This window comes from Scyliorhinus torazame, chromosome 17 (genome assembly GCF_047496885.1).
Source record: "Scyliorhinus torazame isolate Kashiwa2021f chromosome 17, sScyTor2.1, whole genome shotgun sequence".
Taxonomy (NCBI): Eukaryota; Metazoa; Chordata; class Chondrichthyes; order Carcharhiniformes; family Scyliorhinidae; genus Scyliorhinus; species Scyliorhinus torazame.
The window spans coordinates 20637640-20652102 of NC_092723.1; the positions used below are offsets into that span (position 1 = coordinate 20637640).

General features: G+C 44.5%; 1 protein-coding gene across 6 annotated transcripts in view; it reads right to left on the reverse strand.

Moving 5' to 3' along the window:
- The window catches only part of LOC140393765 (suppressor of tumorigenicity 7 protein homolog), a 221064-nt gene that overhangs the window by 26277 nt on the left and 180324 nt on the right, over window positions 1–14463 (reverse strand). For 5 of the 6 annotated variants that reach the window (XM_072480157.1, XM_072480155.1, XM_072480154.1 and 2 more), the window contains one exon: window positions 5343–5493. The exons of the other annotated variant lie outside the window; for it this stretch is intronic. In XM_072480157.1, the coding sequence (XP_072336258.1) occupies window positions 5343–5493 (151 nt within the window). The remainder of the gene's footprint in view (window positions 1–5342; window positions 5494–14463) is intronic. 6 annotated transcript variants of the gene reach the window in all.

The following is a 14463-nucleotide window of genomic DNA, read 5'->3' on the forward strand; positions in this document are numbered from 1 at the left end:
AAATATGGAGCTAATCACAACCGCAAAATCAGTTATTTTGCATATTAATTCTCTTATCATTCTTCAAATTGACTTGCACTGCTGTGCAGCTCTTATGTTTCAATGCAATCCAATTTCCTGTGCTCGATGTCGAGGGTGCCCAAAGCTCGGCCTGCATTCTTCACTTCATGTTTTCTAGCAGCCCATCTAATAAATGGTTCAAAAAAGGCCCATGTGCAGAGAGCACAGAATGAAAGGTGACAGATTAGTCAGGCAGTGATGCCAGTTCTTGCAGCAAGAAAACAAAGGGCCCACATGCGTGCCACCCTCCAGTCACAGCCAGCCTCCGACATTTATGGGGCTTTAAGTCTCAGAGGAACAGACCTGAAGCGAAGGAGGAGAGTGAAAGAGAACTGGAGAAGACACCCATAATTTTATAACGATGGAGAGCGTACACAACCATAGGTATACAAAGGCACAAAGATACTGTGTTTCATCAGGCAAAAATACAAAACTGTACAGCTGAAATGAGAAAGAAATGTAACATTCAATTCCCCAATTTCATGATATTTGATCAGTCGCAGCCCGTTCCTAAATTATGGCACACCGATCTTGCTCACTTTAAAATTTTGCATTCAGATCAGAGCATCCAAACTCTACCCGTGTTTCCACTTTATGTACGTTGGGAGAAATTGTAGCTTCAACCCAACATTGGCTTTTACACCCCAAGCATCCCATGGTGGAGGCACTAACACACTTTACCAGACAGCAAGATGAGGGTTCACTTCATTATTTCCTCCCTAGCCCTGGGAAACTGCTGGACAACCTCACCCAAAATTGAAATGCATGTTCAGATGGAGCAAAGAAAGGATCATTATGAGTCAGCGAACTCACATACAGCGAGTCAACTAATTCAGACAGGCCAAGATGGATAAGTAGACAGGGGGAAGCCAGTATGTTGGCAGTATCATCGGCAAATGCTCTCAAAGTCAGATTTCCACACCTCGCACAAATGTAATTCACATACAAAGAACTACAATGTTCACATAACAATTACTGCACTTCTCAACCAGCCTATTATTTTTGCACACAGCAAGATTCCACAATATGTTTTTGGGGTGATATTGATTGCTTGAGGGAAGGAAGATAGCAATAACAGGAGAATTACTGCTCTTCTTCTTAAATGATGGTGTGGTTGCTTCAACATTCACCTAAAGTACAAGTAATGGCAGCACCAACCAAACTAAGTTCCATTAGGCAGATGTTAACCCGAGCTGTTCTTGTCTGATAATGCTTAAGGCACCACAATTAGGAAACGCACATCATTCCCTGCACTAATACTCTCATTTAATAAATAAAAAAGTACACCAATTAATGGACACTAACTGTGCAAAATTTACATAAACTTCCCTTCTGGTTGCCTTTTGTGTTAGCTTAAACAGTTCTGCATCTAGATGCAATTAACAACAACTTTCAAACATGCGACCTCTATCAGTTAGGACAAGGGCAACCGATGTATGGGAACACCTCCACCTGCAAGTTCCCCTCCACCTGCAAGTTCCGCTCCAAGTCACACAGTCTTGACTGGAACTTTGTCGCCATTCCAAAATCCTGAAACCCCCTTTCCAAAACCATTGTGGGTGAACCTGTGGAGGTTCAGTCATTGAGTATGCTCAAAGCAGAGATTGAAGGTTTCTAGATACCAATGACATCAAGGGATACAAGGATAGTGCGGGAAGATGGCATTGAGGTAGAAGAGCTGCCATGATCTAGTTAAATGGCAGCGCAGGCTTGAGAGGCCAAATAGCCTCCTCCTGCTCCTGTGTTCCTATATGGACTGTAACGGTTCAAGAAGGCTGTTCATTCACCACTTGTTCAAAGTCAATTAGGGATGATCAATAGAGGCTGGCCTTGTCAGTAATGCTCGTACCCCAAGAATGTTTGTTCTTTAGCACAGAAAAATATCCCGAGGTACTTTACAGGACACTAAAGAAAATATTAAGTGCGATGGAATTTCAGCAGCCTGTTAAAAGAGAAGAATGGGGATGAGGGATTGAGGAAGATGGTTCCAGACTATGAACGTTCGTCGGCTGAAAGCCCTGTTCACAATGGTGGAATGATGAGAAAGAGCTATGTACAAGAGGTTGAAGTCAGAGGGCTCAAAAAGGGGCTGGAGAAGGTTACAGAGACAACAAAGGAAAAATCATAGAAGAATTTAAAAACAAGGATAGAATCTTGAGGCACTAGGGCAAGGGGAGACATTCTTTGCAGCTGGCAAGGTGGGAACGGCGCAGGCATGACGGCCATCTTTGCGATGGGCAAATTCAGTAGCGCACATGCACCACCTCCATTTTTATTGGGGGCAAAGTTCTTTAATTTTTTCCATGACAGAATAGGAATGACTTGTCCGTCAAACTGCTTCACACTTTTGAGTTACAATGTCTTATTGATGAGGCAGAGCAATGATACATGTCCAAGTCAGTGACTATAATTTGTATTTATATTATACCTTTCACATAAAATATTGGACTCTTTTCAGCCAAAATATTTCCTTTTTCTTTCAGATACTGACTGATTGTATTTTCAATATTCAATAATCTCTTTTCTCTGCACATCTACCTTTTAGAGTCTGATTTACAACTGGTTTTGACTGGACAGATGAAGTTTAATGTGGCGATCAACTGAAATGTGCTCTAATTATAGGGTAACTGAAGGAATGGTTTGATTTTCCAAGTCTCAGTATCCCAAGTAGAACAAAAAAATGCACCGACCTGTACAATGCAACCACCAAGATTTAAGGAAACACAGTTAATTTGAGCGAGTATTTAGTAGTTTCTCATAATAGAGGGACTTCAGATAGTCATGTTATAGACCAATAAGAATGTAAAAATATACTCTTCTAATTTTTGCAGTGGACATAACTATATTTCAATCAATTCATGTGTATATGCCAAAACAGCAGCTAATGCACATTGGACAGAATGAATCTGTTAGCACATACTAAACAGCTCCCAATAAACCTAATCCGTTCCAAAGAAATCCCTCAAGCTTTTACAGCCTCTGATTACCAGTCATTAAGATTGAGAAGAAACGGCAATGAAATTTACATTCTAAAAAAGCTAACATCGAAGACACAATTGCCCACCCTCCCCTCACCCTGCCAGCTGAAACTACCTTTAATCAAATTTCTGAGGCCCATGTTTATAGTGCCCTTGGGCTTTGTGTACAGGAAGGAAACAAAAGTGTGTTTATATGAAGAAGAGTGTGGTAGAAGAATGTTTAGGTGCTGATGGGAGCGAATGAGCAATGGGGGTTTGTGATGATTTATTTACCCAAAAAAAGAGGTGGGGAGTTGAGTGATTGGTGAAAGATTGTGGAAAAACAGCTTTTAGGCATTGTATCGTCACAGCTCTCCCCGACCCCACAGAGGCCACTAGATTATAGTTTAAAATAGGATTCATTCAATATTGCATAAAGCAGGATTTTGTTAGAATTTACTTCCTTCGGATTACATAACGGCCTGTAACTTCCTGGAGGGGGCAGGCAATCTCCGGTGGTTTGCCACTCTCTGTATACTTACCCATGCTGGGATTCCAAAGCCCCCGTCTCACCCAACCTTCCTCAGTCAGGCTGGGTGAGGCAGGAGCAGCGATGTACCCCCTGGCTCTACTGGCGTGCAGTAACTGGGGCTCAGAGAGGTAAGAAACGCCCTCTTTTTATAGCAATAGCTGCCATAAAGGAGGTGTTGAAAGAGACAATTAAAAAGACAATGGGGGACGGGGATGGGTGGGGGTTGTTCAATCTGGTAAGAGAGGAGGGGTTGGGGGTCTGGTCAGGGTGAGGATGGTTCCCCTGGGGGATCGTGTGTGTGTGTGTGATTGGTGGGGGGGGGGGGGGGGGGGGGGGGGGTTGTCCAATGCGAGGCTCTGGCTGGATTTTTAAAATAGTTACTCTGCAGTTAGAAGTATTTTTTTCCTCTAACTCTTTCAGAGTAACTATCTGGGCAAAACTGGCAGAACAATCCGAAGTTAGCGATTTAAATTGTTTGGTGGATGGTTCCCAGACCAGCGCAATTGTCCAGAGGAAGTTAGCGCTTCTGGGTAATTGCCAGGTAAACCCATATACAAGAACCTCTTCGAGGGATTCCCCAGTGCATCATTGAGGTATCCCCTAAATACGATGCTGGGAAACCCAGAAATTATGGGTCATAAGTCAAGAAATCATGCATAATGAGGTCTGATTTCATCCCAGTATAACATGCTATTCAAAGAAATACAGGGGTGTTCTCTCCGGTATCCTGGCCAATATTTATCCTACAATCAACATCAGTAAAACTGCTCACCCCCACATTAGTGTTAGTTGGACCTTGCGATGTGAAAATTAGCCAAAGTGTTTCACTACATTGCCACAGTTCAAAATTACTTAATTTCTGATAAAATGTGTTGCAACCTCCTCAGTGTGATGTGAAGTCGTGATTTTTGGATTATTACTCCACTCACTAATGCAGTAACATAACTACTACCCATACTTCCATCCTCATTACCAATAGGACTTATCACCAATAGAGTGCGAGAGGCATTGGACAGGGGTGCATATATTCTTCACCCAGCCACCTCCCCTTCCCTGCAATACCAAGCGAAGCTTTATCTGGAAGTTATGCATATTTCCCCCTGATATCGGGGGTGTTCAAATGGCAGGCTGGGATCATCAAATATTTCTTTATGCACATGATGTTCACCTGCACCTATTTTAATCAGCTTCTGTCCTTGATCTTCCTCAGTGCATTCAGCAGTTTGGTCACATCGCTGGCTTACAATAGCCTAGTGGTTATTCTACTGGACATAGAGCCGCGAGAATGTGAATGGAAAGCAGGATTAATGTTGATAACGTTTGACGTGGAGCTATTACTGGTATCAGTATAATGGGTCGAACATCCCATAGTACAGAGTCTTTGTTGGCTGTATCCACATTTTTAGTTCCTAGCTCAAAGATAACATGTACAAGTCCACAGATAAATTGAAACTGTATAAAATATTGCTGTTAAAATACAAACAACCAGCAAGGTTGGAATGAGAAGTAAGACACTGCTCACTATGTTTTTTTTAAACTAAATAAAGGTCTCAAAAGCCTTGATCAAGATTATTCCCCTCGACAAATCTCCCAATAAAGAATCACATGCTAGAAAATAATCACATCAGACAGAAGTTTAAAACTCAGGGAAACCCTTCACATTCCAGTTAATCTTCATTACAAAAACAGCATGAGTCTTGGAGTGTTCAGAACATCCAATTAAATAAGATCACTTGAAAATCGCTTTGAATTAGGTTAGTGAGCTTTGACACGAACAGCAAAAGGATACTTACTGCCTTCCCACGTACAGTGCAATAGGTTAAGGGCCCCCTCTACTCTCTTCCAGTGTTGAAGGTGAAAGAAAGCATATGCTATTGCTTCACTGTCTCCCCGCTTCAGAATGTGTTCTGGAGGCAAAATTAAACTTTTCATTTCTAGTAAATACTGAGGGGGAAAAAAATGGGAAAAGATACAAAAAACCGATTAGTTGTTAAAAAAAAATTTAAAACAGTAAACATCAAAGTGTAACCATCTTTACAGGGAACAGGAGAGATTATTTTTTACAACGGGTGGCATGAAGAAGCATTGCTTCAGAAGGCAGGCAGCATTAGGATTAAAGTTTATTTTTGCTAATTTCTTAAACAGTGTGTAATTCCCCCAGCTCCACACAAACTGGAAAATTGTGTAGTTTTGATATCTTCTGAACTTTACTTCAGTAAGGAACTAATGTATTTAGTTGTGAAACATTCTTATTCCTTCCCTCTCTCCCATTTATGAACCTCTTACTCTTTCCCACTCTCTTCTTCCATCCATGAACCATTCAGATTCCTCCTCCTCTTCCATTCTTCAAACGTTCCCACTCCTCTCTTTCCTGTTCCTGGCAAGGGTCGGATTTTCCAGAGGAACTGATAATTCCTAACTCTGTCCTCCTGAAACAACGGAGCACACCAGCGACATGAAGAGATGCACAACTCTGTCAACTTGATTCTTGCTGCACAATCACCAAGCAGCAAGTTTGATCTTCACAGATTTTTGTTGTCCATACTTGCGATTATAAGTTGTAGTACTTCACGTTAGAAAGTTGGGAGACCCAAATTTGACAAATCCTATAACGTTTGGAAACAAGTCAAAAAATCTAAACCAACATATGGCCAATTCCCATCTGCCAGTTGAACAGATTCTTAGAAACAACTCTGGAAATCCAAGAGATTTGTAAATGTGTGACCAATTTCCAGATTAAAGCAAAAACTTCAAGGCTCATGAGCTTTACAAATTATCTGCATGTGGGAATGTAAAGTTTCAGGAGTGCAGAGTGCAATTTATAGTACGGCACAAGGTTTTAAAAATAACACAACTGCATTTACGTAGCACTTCTTACAACCACCAGGCACCTCAGTGTTTTGCAGACAATTAACTACTTCTGAAGCGCAGTCACCGCTGTAATATTGGAAACACAGCAGCCAAGTTGCACACAGCAAAGCTCCCACAAACAGATTTGTGAAAAAAGACCAAATCATCTGTTTTTGCGACGTTAATTGAGGAGTAAATATTGGTCAGGACAAGCAGGAGAGAACTGAAATGGTGCCATGGGATCTGGTTAATCCACCACAGCAACAGGGCCTTGGTTTTAAAGTCTTACCTGAAAGACAGTGCCGCCCTCAGTAGCGTTGAATGGGACTTGAACCCAAAGCCTTGTGCCTCAAAGGCAAGAGTGCTACCACCTAACCAACCGCTGATACTATTTGTAGCATACATGACGCGGCCGGCGCCGCATAACTGGCGTCACCCGCGCATGCGCGGGTTGGCCGGTGCCAACCCGCGCATGCGTGGTTGCCGTCCTCTCCGAGTCCGCCCCGCAAGAAGATGTCTGACAGATCTTGCGGGGCTGCGGAAGAAAGGAGGTCCTCCTTCAGCGAGGCCGGCCCGACGATCGGTGGGCACCGATCGCGGGCCAGACCCCATTTGAGGCCCCCCCCCGGTGCAGGATCCCCCCTCCACCACCACAGGCCGCCCCCCCAGCGTTCCCGCGCTGTTCCCGCCATCAGAGACCAGGTGTGGACGGAGCCGGGGGGGGGGAACCCGCCGTTTTGGGCAGGCCGCTCAGCCAATCCGGCACTGAGAATCGCGGTTGTACCGGTGAATCGCCATTTTGGCTGTCTCGGGCGATTCACCGCGATTGTGCCGATCTGGCCGCTTCCGTGAATCGCGGGAGGGCGTCGGACCGGCGTGGCGGGAAAATTTGGCGAACCAGGCGATTCTCCAAACCGGCGCAGAAAATCGCGCCCCCCGTCTCTCTCTCTCTCTCTCCCCAGCACATCCGGTATCCGAGTTCCATATTTCAACAATCTGCACAAATAAATGTATCCTAACTTAGATCCACCCACCCTTGGTGACAATTTCAATTTGATTGTCCATCACTAACTATCCTTGCTGAGGAAACAACCTCTCCTTAATGAACCCGACCAAGTCAAGAGTCATCACAAACTCGGATTACAAAATCCAGTGCCATCAAAATCTTCCTCATTGTACCAGAAACTACTGCGACGATAATCTAGAAGGGAACAATAAGACTGAGAATGCAGCAAATCTGTAACGTGAACAGAAAATATTGTCAACCAGCCACCTTCTGTGAAGATGAAAGGTTAATAATTTGGCTGTGCCATCTACACCAAATTGCTTATCATTTTTTAACCTGATATTACAATCTCTCTTTCAGCAGCCAGCAATTTTTAGGGACGAGATTTTTTGAAGTGATGGTTTAAAAGGAGAGGGAATGGCATAGGGGAAACAGGGAGGATTCAAGAGGAAACATACATTCACAAGAGTACTAGGCACACCGTTGAAATATAAAATAATTTGTTCACGGACGCTCAGTTTGGGTTCCCCAGGGTCACTCAGCTCCTGACCTCATTACAGCCTTGCTTCAGACATGGACAAAAAGGCTGAATGCCAGAGGTGAAGCGAAAGTGACTGCCCTTGACATCAAGGCAGCATTTGATAGAGCATGGCCAACAAGGAACCCTAGCTAAACTGTAGACAATGCGAATCGGGTGAAAACTGGTTGGAGTCATTTAAAAAAAAAAAAAAATTTAGAGTACCCAATTCATTTTTTCCAATTAAGGGACAATTTAGTGTGGCCAATCCACCTAGCTTGCACATCTTTGGGTTGTGGGGGTGAAACCCACGCAAACACAGGGAGAATGTGAACTCCACTCGACGGTGACCCAGGGCCGGGATTGAACCTGGGACCTCGGCACCGTGAGGCATACTGGTTGGAGTCAGCAAATTACTGCGGATGCTGGAATCTGAAACGAAAGAGAAAATGCTGGAAAATCTCAGCAGGTCTGGCAGCATCTGTAGGGAGAGAAAAGAGCTAAAGTTTCGAGTCCGATGACTCTTTGTCAAAGCTCAAATGGTTGGAGTCATACCTGGCACAAAGGAAGATGGTTGTGGTGGTTGGAGGTCAATCAGCACAGCTCCAGGACATCACTGCAGGAGTTCCTCATGGAAGTGGCCTCAGCCCAACCATCTTCAGCTGCTTGATCAATTACCTTCCTTCTATCGTAAGGTCAGATGTGGGGATGTTTATTGATGACTGCACAATGCTCATTATCATTTGCGACTCCTCAGACACTGAAGCAGTCCATGTTAAATGCAGCAAGACATGGATAATATCCAGTTAAGGGACTGTTTAGCACAGGGCTAAATCGCTGGCTTTGAAAGCAGACCAAGGCAGGCCAGCAGCATGGTTCAATTCCCGTACCAGCCTCCCCGAACAGGCGCCGGGCTTTTCACAGTAACTTCATTTGAAGCCTACTTGTGACATTAAGCGATTTTCATTTCATTTCATTATATCCAGGCTTGGGCTGACAAGTGGCAAATAACATTCGTGTCACACAAGGACCATCTCCACCAAGAGAGGATCTAACCATCGCCCCTTGACGTTCAACGGCATTATCTTGGCTGAATTCTCTATGTCCTGAAGGTTACCATTGACCAGAAACTGAACTGGACTAGCCATGGCTGACAGAGCAGGTCAAAAGCTAGGAACTGAGATGGGTAACTCACCTCCTGACTCCTCAAAGTGTAACAGAATACTCTGCAAATACCTGGATGAGTGCAGCTCTGAAAACACCATCCTGGAGAAAGGAGCCCACTTGATTGCTACTCCTTTCACTAGCATTCAATCCCTCCACCACCAACGAACAGTGGCAGTAGTGTGTACCATCTGAAAGAGGCATCTCAGGAACTCACCAAGGTTCCTTAGACTGCACCTTCCAAACCCACGACCACTACCATCTAGAAGGATAGAGCAGCAGATGCCTGGGAATACACCACCTGGAAGTTGCCCTCCAAGCCACTCACCATCCTCACTTAGAACATATCGCCATTCCTTTATTGTCGTTGAGTCACACTCCTGGAACTCCCTCGCTAACAGCACTGTGGGTGTACCTACATCTCAGGCACTGCAGCAGTTCAAGGAGGCCACTCACCACCACTTTCTCAAGGGCAACTAGGGATGGGCAAATATGCTGATCTTGCAATCGACACCCACATCCCGTAAATGAATAAATAAAATAATTAATTTCAAAGCACCACGGTTGTCAAATAGCCAATTAACAACCTTCAACTCCAGTATCTGCTGCAATGTAGGAGACACAGAAGCCAACTTTCTCACACAAAAGCTTCACCAATAGCAATTAAATGAATGAGAAAATAATTTGTTTCAGTGAAGGTATCTAAAGCATAAATGTTGGCCAGGACACAAAGTCCCCTATTTTCTTCAAACAGTAGTGCTATGGGAGCATCCAAAAGCCAGCACCTTTGAGTGCAGCACTCCACGGTACTGCACTGAAGGATCAGTCTGGATCATCGCCTCAAGACTCTTGGCTTGAATCAGTAATCTTCTGACAACCGAGTAAAGGTTAACAATATTTCACGATTATATTAGTTGCCGTGCCGTTCATCAGAGGAATAAAGGGTACCTGTACGAAGGGTGACCATTGCACGGTGACACAGTGGTTAGCACCACTGCCTCATGGCACCAGAGGCCCGGGTTCAGTTCCAGCCTCGGGTCACTGCCTGTGTGGAGTCTGCACGTTCTCCCCATGTCTGCGTGGGTTTCCTCCGGGTGCTCCGGTTTCCTCCCACAGATATGCAGGTTAGGCGGATTGACCATGCCAAATTGCCTTAGTGTACAAAGATGTTCAGGTCAGGTGGGGCTGCGGAGATAGGGCAGGGGAAGTGGGCCTAGGTAGTGTGCTCTGTCAGAGGGCTGGTGTAGACTTGATGGGCCGAATGGCCTCCTTCTGCACTGTAGGAATTCTGTGGTTCCACCTTAGAGCCTGCTGAGGGCTCAAAGAGTTAGCGATATGCTAGGTTCACAATGGGCAGCATAGGCCTAACATTAAATCCGTGCTTCAGCAACTGTGGTTCACTAAAAGGTGTCTAACTTGCAGAAGGCTAAGTGTTTCAAAGATGCAGTGGCATTCTTTGTTTGGAGGCCAAAACTAAAGTTACCTGTGCAGCACTGACTTACACAATTCTTGCTTCAAAACCACCACCGAGGGCCCAGGGTTGGGAGGGCACTCTTGGCAGAGACTATTTAGCAGCCTGCATACAGTTCATTATTAGATTACAAACAAATAGAGAGTACAGCACAGAAACAGGCCATTCAACCTATCTGGGCTATACTGGTGTTAAGACCCCAAAAGAGCCTCCACCGATTCTGCCTCTGTATCCTCCAAAAATACATCAAGCGTCCTCTGAGATGCATCAACACTCTGTTTCAGCTACTTCAATTGGCAACAAATTCCATATTCTCACCACCCGCCTGCGAATGATTTGATTATTGTTGAATGACCAATTAGCAACTAATTTTTATTTAAGCACCCTCCACTTTTTCAGGATTCAACCACAAATGAAAACAGTTTCTCCACCCAATGAAATCCTTGCATAATTTTGAAGACATATTTCAAACCTTCTCTTACAACCTCAGTACTCTCTCAAATCACCTCTGACTGACTCATGTGGATTTCACACAGTCCCAAGTCTCAGTAAATGTGCCCGATTTCAATCCTCAGCAATTATCCCACTCAAAAAGGGCACAGGCAAGAGGCATCGGGCAGATGCTGCCCACCCTCTTCCCCCAGAGCACAAACTAGCACAGGAAGTTCCAACTGAATTCTTCCACCAGACAAAGGACCTTTTTATCTTTAAAGAACATCAATTAGACACAAGATTTGACAGAGGTGGGTAATGTTAGAAACACGAATGAAGGCAATGTGTTCACTACCCACAAGTTCCAAATCAGTATGCTCAGGACAGCAGCAGGTTTATTTCCTCCATTCATTCTCAGGATGTGTGTGGCATTGGCAAGGGTGGCATTATAGTTTGGAAGAGCTATATATTCTGTCGTTACAAGGACCAGAGAAGAAGAGCTTGAGAGTATTTCTTTTGAATTTGAATTTTTTTTTTAAGATTACCCAATTCATTTTTTCCATTAAGGGGCAATTTAGCGTGGCCAATTCACCTATCCTGCACATCATTTTGGGTTGTGGGGGTGAGACCCACGCAGACACGGGGAGAATGTGCAAACTCCACATGGACAGTGACCCGGGGCCTGGATCGAATCCATGTCCTTGGCGCCATGAGGCAGCAGTGCTAACCACTGCGCCACCATGCTGTCCTAGGGCTAGAGAGTAATGGATATGATTTAAGTATTTTCCAAAGGTTTAATGTAAAGGGGTAAGTCATAGCAGCAGAGCTCAACGCCATGGTGTGCTCCTCCTGCTCTATGTGGGAAGCCGGGAACATTTCCAGTGCCCAGATCAGCAGGCATGCAGGAAACTTCTCCAGCTGCAGCTCCTGGAAAGCCATGTTGTGGAGCTGGAGCAGTGACCGGGGACACTGCGGAGCATCCACAATGCAGAGCGTATCGTGGAGAGCACATACAGAGAGGTGGTCAGACCACAGGCTAAGATTCCACAGGAAAGAAGGGGATTGGTGACCACCATGCAGAGCAGAAATATCCTGCAGTCATTTCCTGCAAAACAGATAAACCGCTTTGGATACGGTTGCGAGGAATGGCCTCTCAAAGGAAAGCAGCAACAGCCAAATGTTTTGCATCACAGTTGGCTCTGCTGCAGAGGGTAGGAGCAATAGTTACAGGGGATTCAACTGTAAGGGAATAGAGTTTCTGTGGCTACAAACGAGACTCCGGGATGTTATGTTTACTCACTGATGCTAGGATCAAAGATGTCTCTGAGTGGCTACAGGACATTCGAGAGGGGGCAGGGTGAACAGCCAGTGGTTATGGTACAAATTACGAAGGTAAAAAGAAAGGGATGAGATTCTAAAAGCAGAATATAAGGAATGAGGAAATAAACTGAAAAGTCGGGTCTCAAAAGGTAGTGATCTCAGGATTATTACCAGTTGGTCCACGTGCTAGTCAGAGCGTTAATAGCTGGGTATGTCAGATGAACATGCGGTTGATGAGATGGTACAGGAGGGGTTTCGGTGGAGGGACGAGTACAAACTGTGCAAGCTACACCGAGGCAGTCTGATGTCCTTGGGGAAGTATCTGCAAGTGGTTGGGGCAGGGGTTAAACTAAAATGGCAGGGGGATGGGAACCTATGCAAGGAGTCAGAGGAAGGGGAAAGACGGACAAGAACAAAAGACAGAAAGAGGAATAAGAACAGTGACCAGCAGAGAAATCAAGGGAGAGAATCAAACAGCACCACAATGGGAACGGGACAAGGAATGTTAAAAAGACAAGTCTTAAGAGCATTTGCAATAAAGTGGATGAATTAATCACGTAATAGATGCAAATAGGTATGATAGAGTTGGGATTATGGAGACATGGCTGCAGGGTGACCAAGGATACGAACTGAACATCCAGGGATATTCAGTATTCAGGAAGCGCAGACAAAAAGGAAAAGGCAGTGCAGTTGCATTGCTGGTTAAAGAGGAAATTAATGCAATAGGGAGGAAGGATATTAGCTCCGACGATGTAGAATCTGTATGGGTATATCTGAGAAACACTGTTGGGCACAAACCTTTAGTGGGAGCTGTACATCGACCCTCCCCTCCCCCCCTGCACAAGCTGTAGTGGTGATGTTGGGAATGGCATTAAACAGGATATTAGAGATGCATGCGATAAAGGAACATCTGTAATCATGGGTGACTTCAATCTTCATACAGATCCATAGAATTGTTACAGTGCAAAAGGAGGCTATTTAGCCCATCAAGTCTGTAACTAGCAGAGTTGACAAGGGGGAGATAGTGGATGTGGTTTATTTGGACTTTCAGAAGGCTTTCAACAAAGTCCACATAAGAGATTAGCATGTAAAATTAAAAAGCATGTGATTGGGGGTAGTACATAAAGATGTATAGAAAACGGATTGGCAGAAAACAAAGAGTAGGAATAAACGGGTCTTTTTCCAAATGGGAAGCAGTGACAAGTTGGGTCCCACAGGAATCAGGGCTAGGACCACAGCTATTTACAACATATATTAATGATTTAGATGAGGCAACTAAATACAATATCTCCAAATTTGTAATGACACAACCTGGGTGGGAGGGTGAGCTGTGGAGAGGATGCAGAGATACTCTGTGATTGGAACACGTTGAGTGAGTGGGCAAATGCATGGCAAATGCAGTATAATGTGGATAAAGCTGAGATTATCCACTTTTGTCACAAAAGCAAAGCAGATTATTATCTGAATGGCTATAGATTAAGAGAGGGGAATGTGCAACGAGACCTGCGTGTGCTTGTAGACTAGTCGCTGAAAGTAAGCTTGCAGATGCAGCAGGCGGAAACGAAGGCAAATGTTATGTTGGTCTTCATAGCAGGAGTATTCGAGTACAGGAGCATCGATGTCTTGCTGCAATTAAACAGGGCCTTGGTCAGACCACACCTGGAATAGTGTCTGCAGTTTCAGTCTCCTTTTTTGAGGAAGGATTTGCTTGCTATAGAGGGAGTGCTGTGAAGGTTTACCACACTGATTCCTGGGATGGAGGGACTGATGTAGGAGGAGAGATTGAGTTGTTTAGGATTATATTCACCGGAGTTTAGAAGAATGAAGGGGGGGGGGATCTCATAGAAACCTATAAAATTCAAACAGGACTAGATAGTGTAGATGCAGGATGGATTTTCCTGATGGCGTGGAAGTCCAGAACCAGGGGTCACAGTCTAAGGATACAGGATAAACCATTTAGGACTGAAATGAGAAGAAAATTCTTTACCCAGGGCGTGGTGAGCCCGTGAAATTGCTACTATAGAAAGCGGTTGAGGCCAAAACATTGTAGATTTTCAAGAAGGAGTCAGATATAGTTTTTGGGGCTAAAAGGATGAAAGGACATAGGGGAAAGCGAGAATAGGTTACTAAACTGAGATAATCACCCATGATCAC